Raw genomic sequence first — 19,513 nt, 5'->3', positions numbered from 1 at the left:
TGCCCTCTCCTCAGTTTTCAGATGAAACCCTGGTGAGGGCAACTCCATTCTGCCACTGACAGGAGACCCTGGGGAGGGCAACTCCTCTCTGTAGTAGGTCATCCCTCATCTCCCCGTCCTCTCTCCTCTGCTCTCTCCATCCTCTGCTCAAGTCTGCCTGAGCCCAGGGCTTCAACAGGCCTCAGAGGGGAGGAAGTGCACATCATGGACGGCTATGGGGCAGGCCCAGAAAAGGCACAAGTTCCCACTCCTGTCAGCAGGACTGGATGCCTGGCCTGCACCCTTCAGGCCCTCCCTGGGCTGCAGGAGGGGCCTCACCAGGGACCTGCCACCTTCTGCCCAGGAGGCTGCCTGCCTCCCACCGCCCTCCATGGCACCCAGGCTGCTAATGCCAAGGGGCACCTGTAGGCCAGCGCCAGTTGCCCTCAGCCCATCTTTCCTCGGCTTCCCCATGGCTCAGGTGAGAGGAGGCTGGTGTGTCAATGCTGCCCTGAGAATGCACACACTTGGCCAGGATGTGACAGCACAGAGGCTTGTCCCCAACTGCACTCTGAGAACAGAGCAAGCACCTGGGAGCCGCGAGAGGCCAGAGGAGAGGCCAGGCAGTGGAAGCAGACACTCCCAAGAAAGGACAGGAGGCCCTTCTTGGCATTGAGGGCGTGGAGTGCAGAGAGGTCTGGATCCTACTGTGGGGAGGGCAGCACTCACACCCAATCTGTGTAGCCTGCAGGTAGCCCGTCACACCTTCTCGCGACCTGGGGTGGGCAGCTCCCCTCCCTGGGCCCAGACCGGCATCTGGTGCAAGGTTGATGTCTCTGGAATTTCTTCTCCTAGCACTCAGGGGTACCCAGGGCTGTCCCTTGCCTGGATGGGGTGAGGGAGGCACGCTGGGGAGCAGATCAAGGATCGGGCCTGGCCATCGGGAGCATCAGGCTCACTGGCCACCCCCGGGGACATAACCCTGGGCAGTCTCAGGCAGAGCCTCCTCTTGAGGTGCAGGAACTGGGCACCCTTGGCAGGGTGGGACAGTGGCCTTGCTGCTGGCTGGGTCCCCAAAGCGGGGCCACTCCCACTTCCCACCCCAGGCCCCTGAGGAGTGGCCCCAGCTCCATGCCCTGCCCACAGCTGCAGGGTGAGAGCAGCAACGCAGGAGTGGTGGAGGCTCTGGGCCTGGGGGTAGGTCCCGCTGGCTGCTCAAGAGTTGGGACAGCGCAGGCTGCTGCCTGAGGGACACAAGGCACGGGCGACATGGGGCACAGGGGTCCCACCATGGCCACTGCTCCCGAAGTCACTTCTGCCACCACTGCTAGCAACTTCCCACTTCAGTGGGACACTCTGGACAGTTTGTCACTGCCATCATCACCACCCTTTTATCCTAAAATACTAAGGTGAACCTTAGCTGGCTTTCCAAGATTACCATCATCACGATTAGTTTCTTTTTTTTTTCTTCACAATTTGTTTCTTCTTTTCTGTTTCTTTTTTTTCTTTTTCTTTTTTTTTTTTTTTTTTTTTTTTTTTTTTTTTTGAGACTGAGTCTCACTCTTGTCGCCCAGGCTGGAGTGCAGTGGCACAATCTGGGCTCACTGTAACCTCCACCTCCTTAGTTCAAGCAATTCTCCTGCCTCAGCCTCCTGAGTAGCTGGGATTACAGGTGCCTGCCACCATGCTCAGCTAATTTTTGTACTTTTAGTAGAGACAGGGTTTCGTTATGTTGGTCAGGCTGGTCTCGAACACCTGACCTCAGGTGATCCACCAGCCTTGGTCTCCCAAAGTGCTGGGATTACAGGCGTGAGCCACTGTGTTCGGCCTCTTTTTTCTTTTTTCTTTTTTCTTTTTCTTTTTTTTTTTTTTTTTTGCAGGGTCTCCTCTGTCACCCAGGCTGGAATGCAGTGGCATGATCTTGGGTCACTGCAGCCTGGACCTTCCAGGTTCAAGCAATCCTCCTATCTCCCGAGTACTGGGACTAAATTAGTTTCTAAGTAAATTATTATTTTCTGTTGACCAAATTAAATGTGATCTTCTGGTTGCAATTGTACAATTTCCAATAGTATTGAATTATTATTGGGGTATAGACACACAGTTTATCCTCAAATCCAGGGACAGTAGTCACTTTTACCCAAGAAATTTTGAACTTTCTGTACTAACAGAAGTGTGTTTTTCCAAAGTAAATAAGGCACGTTTTTTCTTCTATTTTGAGATGGTCAAATTTACTACTTTATGATAAGAAATTTGAAATAATAATTCCGTGCAATAGTTTAGGAATTTTGAGGCCACTGTTACCTTTAATAAGAAGGAGACTTCCCAGGAGCTGTGGGGATCATCACAAAAGACAAATGCAAATCTTGTCATTTTCCAGAGGAGGCTAATGATGATGATGAGCGGAATCTTTTGAAAGAACTACAATTGCTACACAGTATCTTCCTCAACTTGTATAATGCTGCCCTTCATTAAAAGAAGTAGTCTTATTGCTATGCATATCCATAAATTAAAGGGATATAAATAATTTTAATACAAGGGACATTATTCCCAGAAATAGAATGTGAAGGAGTACGATATAGTGACTGAGCTTGAGGGGTATATAATTTGGTTCAATCTATAGTGTACCATTTACTACCTTTGTATCTTTGCAAAAGTTGTTTTATCTCCATCGTTTTAGTCTGTCCACCTGTAAGCATGAAAAGGGTGTTTATTTTACTGAGCTGATGTGAGAATTAAATAAAAATATGAAGTATAGAAAGCCCTTAGTACAATTCTGAGTACAAAGTAAAATGTTCATTTTATTTATTTATTTATTTATTTATTTATTTATTTATTTATTTATTTTTGAGACAGAGTCTCACTCTGTCGCCCAGGCTGGAATGCAGTGGTGTGATCTCAGCTCACTGCAAGCTCTGCCTCCCAGGTTCATGCCATTCTCCTGTCTCAGCCTCCCGAGTAGCTGGGACTGCAGGTGCCCACCACCACGCCTGGCTAATTTTTTATATTTTTAGTAGAGATGGGGTTTCACTGTGTTAGCCAGAATGGTCTCAATCTCCTGACCTTGTGATCCTCCTGCCTCGGCCTCCCAAAGTGCTGGGATTACAAGTGAGAGCCACTGCACCCAGCCCTACTCTGCCCCTTTATCTACATTGCTTTAAATCATATTCTTCTCTCAAGGTGTAAGAGGATGATAAATAGGTGCCAAGTGGAGCACCCAAGTGTGATGAGCCCTCTCACAGCAGAATGGAGTGAGAAGATTTCTGACCTCATAAAAGGAAGACTATCTTAAGTCATTGTTTTATATATTGTACGTGCATTAATCCTCACATAATCTCAAGAGGTAAATTAGTATAATTATCCTCCATTATAGGTGAGAAAGTTTAGTCACAGAAGAATTGAAAAACTCTTCCAGCATCAACCGGTAAAAGGCAGACCTTGGATGTGAACCCAGCAACCTGGCTCAGAAATCAGTTTTAATTAATACACTGTGTACTTTCAAAGATTTATAAACACTTTGACAATGCATGCCAATTTCAAGCTATGGAGAAACAAACATAATTTATCACAACATCTCTCAAATCTAATGGGTCCCCACTATAAAGATTAAATTCCGGGCTGATGAGGCTGTGAGGCCACATGGCCAGCTGAGCTGGAGGCCTGCTCAAGGCCAGAGCCTGGGTTTACAGAGAAGCAGACAAAACAGCCAAATAAGGAGACTTACTCTGCCTTCCTGACTCATTCCCTCTACCATTTTTTCTCCTAGTCCCTCCTAAGGTGACTGTGTATCCTTCAAAGACCCAGCCCCTGCAGCACCACAGCCTCCTGGTCTGCTCTGTGAGTGGTTTCTATCCAGGCAGCATTGAAGTCAGGTGGTTCTGGAACAGCCAGGAAGAGAAGGCTGGGGTGGTGTCCACAGGCCTGATCCAGAATGGAGACTGGACCTTCCAGACCCTGGTGATGCTGGAAACAGTTCCTCGGAGTGGAGAGGTTTACACCTGCCAAGTGGAGAACTCAAGCGTGACGAGCCCTCTCACAGTGCAATGGAGTGAGCAGATTTCTGACTTCATAAATTTCTCACCCAGTAAGTAGAGGACTTTGCTAATACCTGAGTGTCAGGTTTCTCCTCTCCCACATCATATTTTCATTAGCTCCATGTTCTCATCTCCATCAGCACAGGTCACTGGGGATAGCCCTGTAATTGTTTCTAAAAGCACCTGTACCTCATGGTAAAGCAGTCATGCCTGCCAGGCAGGAGAGGCTGTTCCTCTTTTGAACCTCCCCATGATGGCACAGGTCAGGGTCACCCACTCTTCCTGGGCTCCAGGCCCTGCCTCTGGGTCTGAGACTATATTTCTGCTGCTGTTGCTCTGAGTTGTTTGTTGTGATCTGAGAAGAGGAGAAGTGTAGCGGCCTTCCTGGCATGAGGGGAGTCCAATCCCAGCTCTGCCTTTTATTAGGTCTGTCACTCTAGACAAACTACTTAACCTCTTTGAGTCTCAGGATTTCTGTTTATCAGATGTTGAAGTCATGCCTTTCATCAAGTTGTAATATTTGAATGAGTTTGAGGCCTAACCTTGTAACTGTTCAGTGTGATTTGAAATCCTTTTTTTCCCCAGAAATAGCTAGTTATTTTAGTTCTTGCAGGACAGACTTCTTCCCCATTTTCAAAGCTGTGAATCTCAGGATCTCAATTAAAGAGGTTCAATTTGGAATAAACATCACTAAACCTGGCTTCCACTCTCAGGAGCACAGTCTGAATCTGCACAGAGCAAGATGCTGAGTGGAGTTGGGGGTTTTTTGCTGGGCCTGCTCTTCCTTGGGGCCGGGCTGTTCATCTACTTCAGGAATCAGAAAGGTGAGGAGCCTTTGGTAGCTGGCTCTCTCCATAGACTTTTTTGGAGGAGGAACTATGGCTTTGCTGAGGTTAGTTCCCAGTATACGAGTGGCCCTGGATAAAGCCTTTCTTTCCCCAAATGGCCTCCAATGTCCTGCTAATCCAGAAATCATCAGTGCATGGTTACTATGTGAAAGCATAATAGCTTGTGGCCTGCAGAGCCAAGAGGAAGGCTAACAAGTAGGGGTCCTTTGGTTTGAGATCCTGGAGCAAATTAAGGAAGAGCCACTAAGGCTAATGCAATTACACTGGATCCTGTGACAGACACTTCATGCTTCATGGGTCACATGGTCTGTTTCTGCTCCTCTCTGCCCTGGTTGGTGTGGGTTGTGGTGTTAGAGAAATCTCAGGTGGGAGATCTGGGGCTGGAATATTGTGTTGGAGGACAGATTTGCTTCCATATCTTTTTTTTTTTTTTTTTGATACGGAGTCTCATTCTGTTGCCAGGCTGGAGTGCAGTGGCACAATCTCGGCTCACCACAACCTCCTCCTCCCAGTTTCAAGTGATTCTCCTGCCTCAGCCTCCCGAGTAGCTGGGACTACAGGCGCCTGCCACCATGCCCAGCTAATTTTTGTATTTTTAGTAGAGGCGGGGTTTCACCATGTTGGCCAGGATGGTCTCGATCTCTTGACCTCGTGATCCCCCGATTCGGCCTCCCAAAGTGCTGGGATTACAAGTGTGAACCACCGCGCCCGGCCTGCTTCCATATCTTTTAAGTGTGTATCTTTTCCCTTTTTTCCCAGGACACTCTGGACTTCAGCAAACAGGTAATACCTTTTCATTCTTTTTAAAAAACAGATTCGCTTTCCTAGAATGATGGTAGAGGTGATAAGGCATGAGACAGAAATAATAGAAAAGACTTTGGATCCAAATTTCTGATCAGGCAATTTACACCAAAACTCCTCCTCACCACTTAGAAAAGGCCTGTGCTCGGCTGGGGGCAGTGGCTCATGCCTGTAATCCCAGCTCTTTGGGAGGCAGAGGTGGGTGGATCACCTGAGGTCAGGAGTTAGAGACCAGCCTGACCAACAAGGAGAAACCTTGTCTCTACTAAAAATACAAAAAAAATTAGCCGTGCATGGTGGCACGTGCCTGTAATTCCAGCTACTTGGGAGGCTGAGGTAGGAGAATGGTTCGAAGCTGGGACGCAGAGGTTGTGGTAGGCGCGCCACTGCACTCCAGCCTGGGCAACAAGACTGAAACTCCATCTGATAAAATGAATAAATAAAAAATAAAAGGCCAGTGCTCTGCAGTAGTATTGGCTCAAGGAGACTTAGCACCTCATTTTTCTTCTTCCTGTACTGCTTTCATCTGAGTCCCTGAAAGAGGGGGAAAGAAGCTGTTAGTAGAGCCAGGTCTGAAAACATCACTCTCCTGTGTCTTTTGCAGGACCCCCGAGCTGAAGTGAAGATGACCACATTCAAGGAGGAACCTTCTGCTCCAGCTTTGCAGGATGAAAAGTTTTCCCACTCTGCTCTTATTCTTCCACGAGAGAGCTTTCTCAGGGCCTGGTTCCTACTGGTTCCACAACTCTGCAGAAAATGTCCTCCCTTGTGGCTCCTCAGCCCCTACGCTTGGCCTGAAGTCCGAGCCTCATCTTAAACTTTTGTGGCCCCCTTTACATAACCCTACGGCCTCCCATGCATCCGAACATCCCCTGTGCCACAAACACATTACGCTATTAAATTTTTCTCAAACATGGAGTTAAAAATCATCTGGTCCAGCATATGCAAATCAATAAATGTAATCCATCACATAAATTGAACCAATGACAAAAACCACATGATTATCTCAATAGATGCAGAAAAGGCCTTGGGCAACATCCAACAGCCCTTCATGCTAAAACCTCTCAATAAACTAGGCATTGATGGAACATATCTCAAAATGATAAGAGCTGTTTATGACAAACCCACAGCCAATATCATACTGAATGGGCAAAACCTGGAAGCATTCCCTTTGAAAACTGGCACAAGACAGGGATGCCCTCTCTCACCACTCCAATGCAACAAAATATTGGAAATTCTGGCCAGGGCAATCAGGCAAGAAAAAGAAATAAGGGGTATTCAATTAAGAAAAGAGGAAATCAAATTATCCCTGTTTACAGATGACATGATTATAAATTTAGAAAACCCCATTGTCTCCGCCCAAAATTTCCTTAAGCTGATAAGCAACTTCAGCAGTCTCAGCACACAAAATCAATGTGCAAAAATCACAAGCATTCCTATACACCAATAACAGAGAGCCAAATCATGAGTGAGCTCCCATTCACAATTGCTACTAAGAGAATAAAATACTCAGGAATACAACTTACAAGGGATGTGAAGGACCTCTTCAAGGAGAACTACAAACCACTGCTCAAAGAAATAAGAGAGGACACAAACGGAAAAACATTCCATGGTCATAGATAGGAAGAATCAATACTGTCGAAATGGCCATACTGCCCAAAGTAATTTATAGATTCAATGCTATCCCCATCAAGCTACCATTGACTTTCTTCACAGAATTGGAAAACACTACTTTAAATTTCATATGGAATCAAAAAAGAGCCAGCATAGCCAAGACAATCCAAAGCAAAAAGAACAAAGCTAGAGGCATCATGTTACCTGACTTCAAACTATACTACAAGGCTGTAATAACACAAACAGCATGGTACTGATACCAAAACAGATATATAGACCAACGGAACAGAACAGAGGCCTCAGAAATAATGCCACACATCTAAAAACATCTGATCTTTGACAAATCTGACAAAAACAAGCAACAGAAAAGAAGTCCCTATTTAATAAACGATGTTGGAAGAACTGGCTAGCCATATGCAGAAAGCTGAAACTGGATCCCTTTCTTACACCTCATACAAAAATTAACTCAAGATAGGTTAAAGACTTAAATGCAAGACCTAAAACCAGAAAAACCTTAGAAGAAAACCTAGGCAATATCATTCAGGACATAGGCATGAGCAAAGACTTCATGACTAAAACACCAAAAGAAATGGCAAGAAAAGCCAAAACAGACAAATGTGATCTGATTTAACTAAAGAGCTTCTGAATAGCAAGAGAAAATATCATCAGAGTGAACAGGCAAACTACAGAATGGGAGAAAATTTTTGCAATCTATCCATTTGACAGAGGGCTAATATCCAGAATCTACAAATAAATTTACAAGAAAAAAGCAACCCCATCAAAAAGTGGGTGAATGATATGAACAGACACTTCTCAAAAGAAGACATTTATGCAGCCAGCAAATATATGAAAAAAAGCTCATCATCACCGGTCATTAGAGAAATGCAAATCAAAACCACAATGAGACACCATCTCACACCAGTTAGAATGGTGATCATTAAAAAGTCAGGAAACAACAGATACTGGAGAGGATGTGGAGAAGTAGGAAAGTTTTTACACTGTTGGTGGGAATGTAAACTAGTTCAACCGTTGTAGAAGACAGTGTGGCGATTCCTCAAGGATCTAGAGCTAGAAATACCATTTGACCCAGTGGTCCCATTATTGGGTATACACCCAAATAATTATAAATCATTCTACTACAAATACACATGCACACTTATGTTTATTGTGGCACTGTTCACAATAGCAAAGGCTTGGAACCAACCCAAATGCCCATCAATAATAGACTGGATAAAGAAAATGTGGCACATATACACCATGGAATACTATGCAGCATAAAAAAGGATGAGTTCATGTCATTTTTAGGGACATGGATGAAGCTGGAAACCATCATTCTCAGCAAACTAACACAAGGACAGAAAACCACACACGGCATGTTCTCACTCATAACTGGGAGTTGAACAATGAGAACACATGGACACAGGGAAGGGAACACCACACACTGGGACTTGTCAGTAGGTGGGGGGCCAGGGGAGGGATAGCATTAGTAGAAATACCTAATGTAAATTATGGGTTGATGGGTGCAGCAAACCACCATGGAACATGTATACCTATGTAACAAACCTGCATGTTCTGCAGATGTAGCCCAGAACTTAAGGTATAACAGTAAAAAAAAGAGTGGAAAAAAGTCATCTGGTCCATTTGGCTCCAAGGGCAAAAAAAGAAAAAGAAAAGAAAAAGGGAAGATTATTTCCCAATAGAATAATGGTTTTTGTGTATATGTCATAAGTATGTGAGGTAATGCATATGTTTAATAGCTTGATTTAGACTTTCCACACTATAGGCATATATCAAAACTTTGGCTCTACAACATAAATACACTATAAAATTTTTACTTGTCAGTTAAAAAAGTAAACCTAATGTTTACAAAGGCAATGCATGAAAACTGAGAAGAGACTGTAACAACTGAAAGAAACTTGGCCAATATGAGATTTTTTTTTTTTTTTTTTTTTTGAGACCGAGTCTCGCTCCATTGCCCAGGCTGGAGTGCAGTGGCGTGATCTCGGCTCACTGCAAGCTCCGCCTCCCGGGTTCATGCCATTCTCCTGCCTCAGCCTCTCCGAGTAGCTGGGACTATAGGCGCCTGCCACCACGCCCGGCTAATTTTTTGTATTTTTAGTAGAGACGGGGTTTCACCGTGGTCTCGATCTCCTGACCTCGTGATCCGCCCACCTCGGCCTCCGAAAGTGCTGGGATTACAAGCGTGAGCCACCGCGCCCGGCCTGGATGGTCTTAATCTCTTGACCTCGTGATCTGCCCGACTTGGCATCCCAAAGTGTTGGGATTACAGGCATGAGTGACCATGCCTGGAAGACACTCTGGCTGTTTCTTACAAAGCTAAACATACTCTGCCATAAGATTCAGCAATTGCAATCCTAAGTATTACCCAAATGAGTGGAAAATTCTGTCCACACAAACAAGTGTACACCGATGTTTATAGCAGCTTTATTCATAATTGCCAAAAATTCAAAGCAACCAAGATGTCCTCCAGTAAGTGAGTGGATAAACAAATTGTGGTATATACATATCATGGGTTATTATTTAAAATTAGAGAGAAATAAGCTATCAAGCTATGAACAGACATGAAGAAAACCTATATGCATATTCTTAAGTGAAAGAAGCCAGTCTAAAAAAAACTATATCCCATATGATTAACTGTATAACATTCTGGAAAAGGCAAAAATACAGAGACAGTAAATAGTGGTTTCCAGGGGTTCAGGAGGAAGAGAAATGGATGAGTAGGTGGAGCCTGGGACAAGTTTAGGTCAGCAAAACTACTTTGCAGGATACTTTTGTTACTGAAACACCAGGGGTTCAGTCTAGGTCTTGCACACAAGGGCTTCAGTCTGGGTCTTGCTGCTCGCCACAGAGAAAGCCAATCACTGAGATGACAATGGGTACTGCCAAAGAAGAAGGCTTTAATCTTTAATCAGGTGCTGAAGCTGAGGAGATGGGAGAGCAGTGTCAAATCCATCTCTGTGACTGACTAAAATTAGGAGTTTATCTAGCAGGGAAGAAATGTAACTATGTATGGGAAAACAGGAACTAGAGAGGGGTAAGGGAACAATCATGATGAATGGGGAACCTGGAGTCTCATTGTCTGGATGAGATGATCTGATGAGTTCCAGTTCTTTGATACTTTTTAAGAGGCCTGGGGAATCTTTTTTTGGAAAGAAACTCAGATAAGACAAATATAAGTTTAAATTTAAGATCAGAAGTGTCCATTTAAATGCAGATTTAAAAGAAAAACTGTCTATGGGACTTGGGTCAGTTCGACTTTAATGGTGGATATATGACGTTATGTATTGATCAAAACCCATAGAACTGTATAATATGAATGAACCCTAATTCAACTATGGACCTCAGTTAACAGTAAGTATCAGTATTGGTTCATCATTTGTAACAAGTGTACCACACTGATGCAGGATGTTAGTAATAGGAGAAACTGAGCAGAGGGCTGTTTTAGGGAAGAAGGGAAGTGGGAACTCCCTGAAATTTCTCCACAGTTTTTCTCTACACCTAAAACTACTTTAAAAAATGGTCTTGTTACATGGAATGATATGGATTTATTTTTGCTTTTTTATTCCATATTTGTCTGCATTTACTGCATTCTATATTGCTCATCTACTTATCTTACATTGAAATTATAGATATGTTACAAAATATGTATGCCTAGTCTATCTGTAATATTCTCAAAATTCTGCTTGGATTCTATAAACCATAGGTAGAGAAACTTGTTATTTATTAGTAAGTCTTACAAAATCATACCACCTTGGTGTGTGATTGTTTTATTTTATAAAATTCGGCTGTAGAAATTTTGACAAAAACAATGGAAAGTTTAGTTTTTGCAATATTTTATTATCACCAAACATGGTACCTAATTACTTTGCTTACATTTTTCCTTTAATTCTGATAATAATTCAATGCAGTAAAAATTAACAGCAGTATTTTTATGAGGAATCTGAGGCTAAAATAAGTAGGATACAAGTGAAAACATACCTAGTATATGATACAGCCCAGATGAAATCCAAATCTAACTCAATATTTATTTGCAGTCTATCACACTGTCATTGATAATTCACCTTTATGGTTTGTGGTGGGTTCTAGTAACCATTTTAGAAATAAGTATCATCATACTTTTACAGACAAATGAGCAATAGCTCACTGTTTTTCTAATATTTTCTTCTCACCTTAATGCCGTATCCTGCCACTGCTCCCATTACTCAGTTTTTCCACCCAAATACACATGTCCAAATATATGATGGTTTCAGTAATAAGTCAGACTGTTCTCCTGGTAATAAAACAGGCATCCAAGGCTTTTTCTAAAGGAACAGGCAATCGTCAATCTGCAGTGTCTAATCTCATTCCTCTTAAAGTCTAGAATAAGCAATGCTGATATGTAAATCTTGTAATATTTGTGGGTCTTCTCATTCTGCTCCACAGTCTACCCTCTATCTCCTTCTCTCCATCTGTCTCACCCATTCTCAGAGGCCAAATCCCAGGGTTTCAGATTCACTCTACTGAAGATACAGACATGTCATTGACTTGCAGGCTCAAGAACCAAAAACTGATTCTGAACCGATTGCCCAGTAGAGATCTCCCAACAAACAAACCCTGCTTCAGCGTTGTCCTGCTGAGGACTAGACCACAGCAATAGAATTGCCTGCACATGCTCAGAAAGAGACCAACCCAGTGAGCCTGGATATTTCTGATTAATTCTTTCTAAGAAGTATACAAATCTTCCATTCTTGTCTAACTTGGAAGAAAGAATTCAGCCAAGAGATGCATAGCAACGGTTGAGTAGCAGAGTTTATTGAAGCAAGATAAAGTACATTCCTAGAGAGGAGAGGAAAACAGCTCTGGGATGTTCCAGCTGGAAAAATAGTAGTAGCAGTGTGTATTTAAAGAGACAGTATGCTCTGAAAGAGGAGACAGTGTAAGCTGCTCAAAAGGAGGAGCCAGCAGCAGTCAGTGCTGAAGGAGTCTCTTTATGAGAATCTCACACGATTATTCATGAAGGGGCCTGAGGGGGTGTCACTTGCAAACACGTTTCAGGAGGACTCTGGGTGTGCATGCTCTGTCTTGTACTTGCTACTGCACATGTTGCATTCCTCAGTATTAAAAATCTCCACCCAGAGCTGTGTTTTTTACTATTATAGTGAGCAAAGGCTATTCTAGGTAAGTTATTGGAGGAATGCACAATTTCATCAGTGGAGAAAGTCCCTGCCATGGCTATTTCTGGCTAGGGCCTGTTAAGTCCCCTCCAGGGCCAGAGGAGCCCAACCACAAGGCCAGATGTAGCCAGTGTAAGCCATTGTCCTTTTTACTATTAGTGCACAGTGCTGATTATCAGTGGGCAGTGACTCCAAGACTTCTTTTCCCAGGGGCTCCCTTGCCTGCTCATTTCTGGCTCTCTGTCTACTCTAACAATTCCAGAGCTTATATGATACATTCAACATTCAGACAATTCAGGATGAAGGGATCACATAAATCCTCTAGCTCCCCTGACTGCAAATAACCAGTTCAAACACCAGAAAATTCATCCAGGAACCATCAAAATAGTATAGGATTTCGGAAGAATTACTATTTGAAGAAACTTGAAGCAATAAGTAAATGAAAAATGTCCCCATAGAATGTTCAGAAAATTGCACAGTACAGAAAGAATTCTATGCGGTATATTCCAGAAGCATTTCATGGAGATAATAAAATCATAGGAACAAGTTTTGAAAATGCCCCCATTAACCCTATTTCAGTATGTTATTGATAAACAATTACTTTTCTTTGCTTCTTGTAATAGTTCATTTTTACATTGCCATCAGAAAATACCTGAGACTGGGTAATTTATAAAGAAAAAGGGGCCAGGCGTGGTGGCTCACATCTGTAATCCCAGCACTTTGGGAGGCCGAGGCGGGCAGATCACAAGGTCAAGAGATCGAGACCATCCTGGCCAACAAAATGTAACCCCATCTCTATTAAAAATACAAAAAAAAAAAATTGGCTGGGCGTGGTGGTACGCATCTGTAGTCCCAGCTACTTGGGAGGGTGAGGCAGGACAGTCGCTTGAACCCACGAGGCAGAGGTTGCAGTGAGCTGAGATCATGCCACCACACTCCAGCCTGGCGACAGAGCAAGATTCCATCTCAAAGAAAAAAAAAATTTCTTTTTTTTTTTTCTTTTTTTGCGTTGGAATCTTGATCTGTCGCCAGGCTGGAGTGCAGTGGTGCGATCTTGGCTCATTGCAACCTCTGCCTCCTGGTGTGTCCGGAATTGGTGGGTTCTTGGTCTCACTGACTTAAAGAATGAAGCCGCGGACCCTCGCGGTGAGTGTTACAGCTCTTAAGGTGGCGCATCTGGAGTTTGTTCCTTCCGATGTTCGGATGTGTTTGGAGTTTCTTCCTTCTGGTGGGTTCGTGGTCTCACTAGCTCAGGAGTGAAGCTGCAGACCTTAGCGGTGAGTGTTACAGTTCTTAAGGCAGTACGTCTGAAGTTGTTCCTTCCTCCTGGTGGGCTCGTGGTCTCGCTGGCTTCAGGAGTGAAGCTGCAGACCTTCGCAGTGAGTGTTACAGCTCATAAAAGCAGTGTGGACCCAAAGAGTGAGCAGTAGCAAGATTTATTGCAAAGAGCGAAAGAACAAAGCTTCCACAATGTGGAAGGGGACCTGAGCGGGTTGCCGCTGCTGGCTCGGGCAGCCTGTTTTTATTCTCTTATCTGGCCCCACCCATGTCCTGCTGATTGGTAGAGCTGAGTGGTCTGTTCTGACAGGGCGCTGATTGGTGCGTTTACTATCCCTGAGCTAGACATAAAAGTTCTCCACATCCCCATCAGATCAGTTAGATACAGAGTATGGACACAAAGGTTCTCCAAGGCCCCACCAGAGCAGCTAGATACAGAGTGTCGATTGGCGCACTCACAAACTCTGAGCTAGACACAGGGTGCTGATTGGTGTGTCTGCAAACCTTGAGCTAGATACAGAGTGCCGATTGGTGTATTTACAATCCATGAGCTAGACATAAAGGTTCTCCAAGGCTCCCCCAGAGCAGCTAGATACAGAGTGTCAATTGGTGCACTCACAAACCCTGAGCTAGACACAGGGTGCTGATTGGTGTGTTTACAATCCCTGAGCTAGACATAAAGGTTCTCCACATCTCTACCAGACTCAGGAGCCCAGCTGGCTTCACCCAGTGGATCCTGCACCGGGGCTGCAGGTGGAGCTGCCTGCCAGTCCCGTGCCATGCGCTCGCACTCCTCAGCCCTTGGGTGGTCGATGGGACCGGGCACCGTAGAGCAGGGGGTGGTGCTTGTCGGGGAGGCTGGGGCCACACAGGAGCCCATGGAGGGGGTGGGAGGCTCAGGCATGGCGGGCTGCAGGTCCCTAGCCCTGCAAGAGGGAAGGCAGCTAAGGTCCGGTGAGAAATCGAGCGCAGTGCCGGTGGGTTGGCACTGCTGGGGGACCCAGTACACCCTCCACAGCCACTGGCCTGGGTGCTAAGCCCCTCATTGCCCAGGGCCGGCAGGGCCGGCCGGCTGCTCTGAGTGGGGGGACCCGCCAAGCCCACGCCCACCTGGAACTTCAGCTGGCCCACAAGCTACACAAGCAGCCCCGGTTCCCGCTCATGCCTTTCCCTCCACACCTCCCTGCAAGCTGAGGGAGCCGGCTCCTGCCTGGCCAGCCCAGAAAGGGGCTCCCACAGTGCAGCGGTGGGCTGAAGAGCTCCTCAAATGCTGCCAAAGTGGGAGCCCAGGCAGAGAAGGTGCTGAGAGCAAGCAAGGGCTCTGAGGACTGCCAGCACACTGTCACCTCTCACTGGGTTCAAGCAAGTCTCCTGCCTCAGCCTCCCAAGTAACTGGGACTACAGGTGCATGCCACAATGCCTGGTTAATTTTTTTTTTTGAGACTAAGTTTCACTCTTGTTGCCCAGCCTGGAGTGCAATGGCACAATCTCGGCTCACCGCAATGTTCGCCTCCCTGGTTCAAGCAATTCTCCTGCCTCAGCCTCCCGAGTAGCTGGGATTACAGGCATGCACCACCATGCCCAGCTGATTTTTGTATTTTTTTAGTAGAGATGGGATTTCTCCATGCTGGTCAGGCTGGTCTCGAACTCCAGACCTCAGGTGATCTGCCCACCTTGGCCTCCCAAAGTGCTGGGATTACAGGCATGAGCCACCGCACCCAGCCCCAGCTAATTTTTGTATTTTTAGTAGAGATGGGATTTCACTGTATTAGCCAGGAGGGTCTCCATCTCCTGACCTCGTAATCCACCCGCCTAGGTCTCCCAAAGTGCTAGGATTACAGGCATGAGCCACTGTGCCTGGCAGGAAAAAGGTTTAATTGACTCACAGTTCTGTATGGATAGGAAGGCCTCAGGAAACTTACAATCATGGCAGAAGAGGAAGGGGGCCATCTTACATGGCAGCAGGTGAGAGAGAATGTATCCATAGAGGAACTGTCAAACACTTATAAAAACCATCAGGTCTCATGAGAACTCACTCACTATCACAAGAACAGCATGGGGGAAATGGCCCCCATGATCTAATCACCTCCCACCAGGTCCCACACTGGACATGTGGAGATTATGGGGCTTACAGTTTAAGATGAGATTTGGTGGGGAAAACAGAGCCAGGCTAACCATATAACTATTACGGGATCATTAGGGTGTTGCTTTTCTTGCCAGAATCCTGTGGCTGGTAATGCCTTTGCCTGAGTTTTACTCGGGCCAGCTGGGCTCATTCCACCCACATTGCCTGGCATGCAGTGCTCAGCTCACACTACCGGCCTGGATCCCACACCTGCCAAGGGTAAGTCAGGTGGCGAGGGATGTGTGAGCAACTGAGCGTGGGGTCCAGCCACTGTGCAAAGCCAGGCAGGTTGTCTGTGCAGGGCAGGCAGCTCTAGGTGCTGCCATGGGTGTCAGCTCCCTGTGAGGCTGCAGCTGGACCAGGCACACCACAAGCAGCTTCCACAGCTGGCACTGGGGAACAACGTGGCACCTGGAAGCTTGGAGACCCCAGGAACCACAGGCCCCAAAAAGTGAGTCACAGCCCTGGCTCAGTGAGCTCCCAGGTTTGGGCTCCCTGAAGAGCCACAGCTCTTCTCTCCTTCTCTTTGCCAATGACATGGTGAGCAAGGGGCATGTTTCAGCCATGTTTGTGTTACAGCTTTTTTAGCCTCACCATTTGGCAGATCCCCAGTTCTTGTCTGGAGTCCAGGAAGAATGAGGTATGCAGACAAATGGAGGGTGAACAGGACAAAGAGCAGCTTTATTAAGCCATAGAACAGCTCAGAGACCTGCAGTGGGCAGCTCCTCCCCATAGCCAGGTTGTCCTGACACCTGTTCAGCTCTCAGCAGAGAGGGTAGCCCCTCTCTGCAGCTGAACGTCCTATTCTTTCCTCAGTTCTCAGCAGAGAGGAGACCCTGGGGAGGGCAACTCCTCTCTGCAGCGGTTCATCTCTCATCTCCCTGTCCTTTCTCCATCCCTTGCTCAAGTCTGCCTGAGCCCAGGGCTTTTACGGACCTCAGAGGGGAGGAAGTGCACATCATGGGCGGCCATGGGGCAGGCCCAGAAAAGGCACAAGTTCCCACTGCTGTCAGCAGGACTGGCAGCCCAGCCTGGTTAGCAGGGCCTCACCAGAAACCTGCCTCTTTCAGCCCAGGAGGCTGTTTGCCTCCCACCGCTATCCATGGCGACCAGGCTGCTCATGCCAAGGGGCACCTGTAGGCCACACCAGTTTCCCTCAGCCCATCTTCCCTCAGCTTCCCCGTGGCTGAGGTGGCAGGAGACTGGTATGTCACTGCTGCCCTGAGTGTGCACACACCTGGCCAGGCTGTGACAGCACCGGGACTGGGCCCAACTTCACTTTGAGATCAGAGCGGAACTGAGAGAAACCAGGGGAGAGGCCAGGCAGTGGGAGCAGACACCTCCTGCAGGGAAACGGAGTCCTTCTCGTCCTTGAGGGCGTGCAGTGCAGAGAGGCCTGGATCTTGCTGCGGGAGGGTCGGTCTCCCACCCAATCTGTGGAGCCCGCAGGTAGCCCGTGTCACACCTCGCAGCCTGGGATGGGCAGCTCCACTCGCTGGGCCCAGGCCGGCAACTGGGGCAAAGGTGATGTCTCTGCAAGATCTTCTCCTAGAACTCAGGGGTGCCCAGGGATCTCCCTAGCCTGGATAGGGCCGGGGAGGCATCTTGGGGAGCAGATCGCAGCAGGGCTTGCCCATGGGGAGCATCAGGCTCGCTGGCCACCCCCGAGGGCACGACCCTGGGTGGCCTCAGGCAGAGCCTCCTCCAGAGACCCGGGAACAGTGCTCCCTCGGCAGGGTGGGACAGTGGCCTTGCTGCTGGATGGGTCCCCAAAGTGGGGCAACTCCCACTTCTCACCCCAGGCCCCTGAGGCATGGCCCCAGCTTCATGCCCTCCCCACAGCTGTAGGATGAGAGCAGGAATGCAGGACTGGTGGAGGCCCCGGGCCTGGGGGTGGGTCCTGCCGGCTGCTCAAGGGTTGGGGCAGCACAGTCGGCTGCCTAAGGGATGTGAGGCACAGGGGACATGGGGCACAGGGGTCCCACCATGGCCACTGCTCCCACAGTCATTCCTGCCACCACCACTTGCAACTTACCGCTGCAACTAGCCACTCTGGACAGCTCGCCACTGCCATCATCACCACCCTTTTTTCCTAAAATGCTAAGGTGAACCTTAGATGGCTTTCCTAGATTACCATCATCACCGTTAGTTTCTTTTTTTCACAATTTCTTTCTTCTTTTCTTTTTTCTTTCTTTGTGTTTTTTTTTTTTTTTTTTTTTTGACAGGATCTTCCTCTTGTCAATGATGATGAGGGGATTCTTTTGAAGGAACTAGAATTGCTACACAGCATCTTTCTCAAATTATGTAATGCTACCATTCATTAAAAGAAGTAGTCTTATTGCTATGCACACCCATAAATTATAGGGATATAAATAATTTTAATACAAGGAACATTATTCTCAGAAATAGAATGTGAAGGAGTATGATATAGTGGCTGAGCCTGAGGGGTATATAAGTTGGTTCACTCTATAGTGTACCTTTTACCAGCTTTGTATCTTTGCAAAAGTTGTTTTATCTCCATCTTTTTATCCTCTCCACCTGTAAGCATGAAAAGGGTGTTTATTTTACTGAGCTGATGTGAGAATTAAATAAAAATATGAAGTATAGAAAGCCCTTAATACAATTCTGAGTACAAAGTAAAATGCTCATTTTTATGGCAGCATAGAGAGAATCCTGCCCCTGGAAACACTAAGGCACATAAGGAAGGAGTGCCTATCAGAACTGTGGTACAGTGTGAATTAATGCAGAGCTTTATATGTATAGTCGTACTTTGAAGTCCATTCTGAATCTTAGATGTTACATTTATAATAATATAAAGCATAATAATTATATAAACGTTGAATTATAGGTTTAAAATTATATGATTACATCAACTGATGTAATTCAGTTTTTCCCTGGGGTTCTCTTTCCTGAACATTCTGTAGCGTATTAGTTAGTAAAGTCTTCTTACATCTTCCATTACAATAAAACAAGAGAAGCATAATGGTAAAGGGCCATAGCCTCAATCAAATGAGGAAATCCTAATGGGAACCGGGAATGAGGGATTGAACACTCTTCATATAAAATATTAATTATTTTAAAATAGAGTTGTTCTGTCAATAGCTGACGTTGAGTCTTTGATCGATTTCTCAGACCCCTGAATACTTGGATTGCACAGTTGACCTTATCCCACTGTTAAGGCACCTTCAGACCCTCCATTGCACATAGGTGGCCCCTGCAAACCCCTTGCCTGTGTGTGTTTTGGAGGGGCCACTAAACTTGAGGGCAGCATCAGGAGACACATTTGAAAAAAACCTTTTACTCAGATTAAATTATTAAAAACTTTCGATTTCCTTTAACTTATTAGAGACATCCCTACCTGTAAAGAGGTGCAGATTACACTCTCCAGTCAACAGCTGTCATTCTGTCATATCATCAGATACCCAGGGCTGCTGCTCCTTGAGGTGTCCAGAGAACCACAGCATTTTCCAGTATTGAAAGACCTGAAAGATCGCAGTGCCTTCATTTCAACTGTGAAACATGAAGTAATTTTCCCAAATCTATGACATTAAGATATGGTGCAATAAGGACTAGATTAAAGGTCTCCGGATTTACAACCATGTTCCCTCCATCTCCTTTACTCCTAAACACACTCACACACTTCTGCAAACAGTTGTCTTGTCA

At 46.0% G+C, this 19,513-nt stretch overlaps 1 protein-coding gene across 1 annotated transcript; it reads left to right on the top strand.

The window, feature by feature from the left end:
• Positions 1-664: 664 nt before the first annotated feature.
• On the top strand, positions 665-6,277 carry LOC100584042 (HLA class II histocompatibility antigen, DRB1-1 beta chain-like; the record flags this gene model as incomplete). The annotated part of the gene is made up of 5 exons (XM_030802289.1): positions 665-688; positions 3,754-4,024; positions 4,724-4,834; positions 5,618-5,641; positions 6,264-6,277. Coding segments are annotated over 5 exons (444 nt in total), but the record flags the coding sequence as incomplete, so codon positions are not given.
• Between the last annotated feature and the right edge of the window lie 13,236 nt (positions 6,278-19,513).

The sequence above is a fragment of the Nomascus leucogenys genome, chromosome 22a (genome assembly GCF_006542625.1).
Source record: "Nomascus leucogenys isolate Asia chromosome 22a, Asia_NLE_v1, whole genome shotgun sequence".
NCBI classification, from domain to species: domain Eukaryota; kingdom Metazoa; phylum Chordata; class Mammalia; order Primates; family Hylobatidae; genus Nomascus; species Nomascus leucogenys.
Note: the sequence above shows the minus strand (reverse complement) of the source record. Positions and strands in the feature narration are given on the sequence as shown.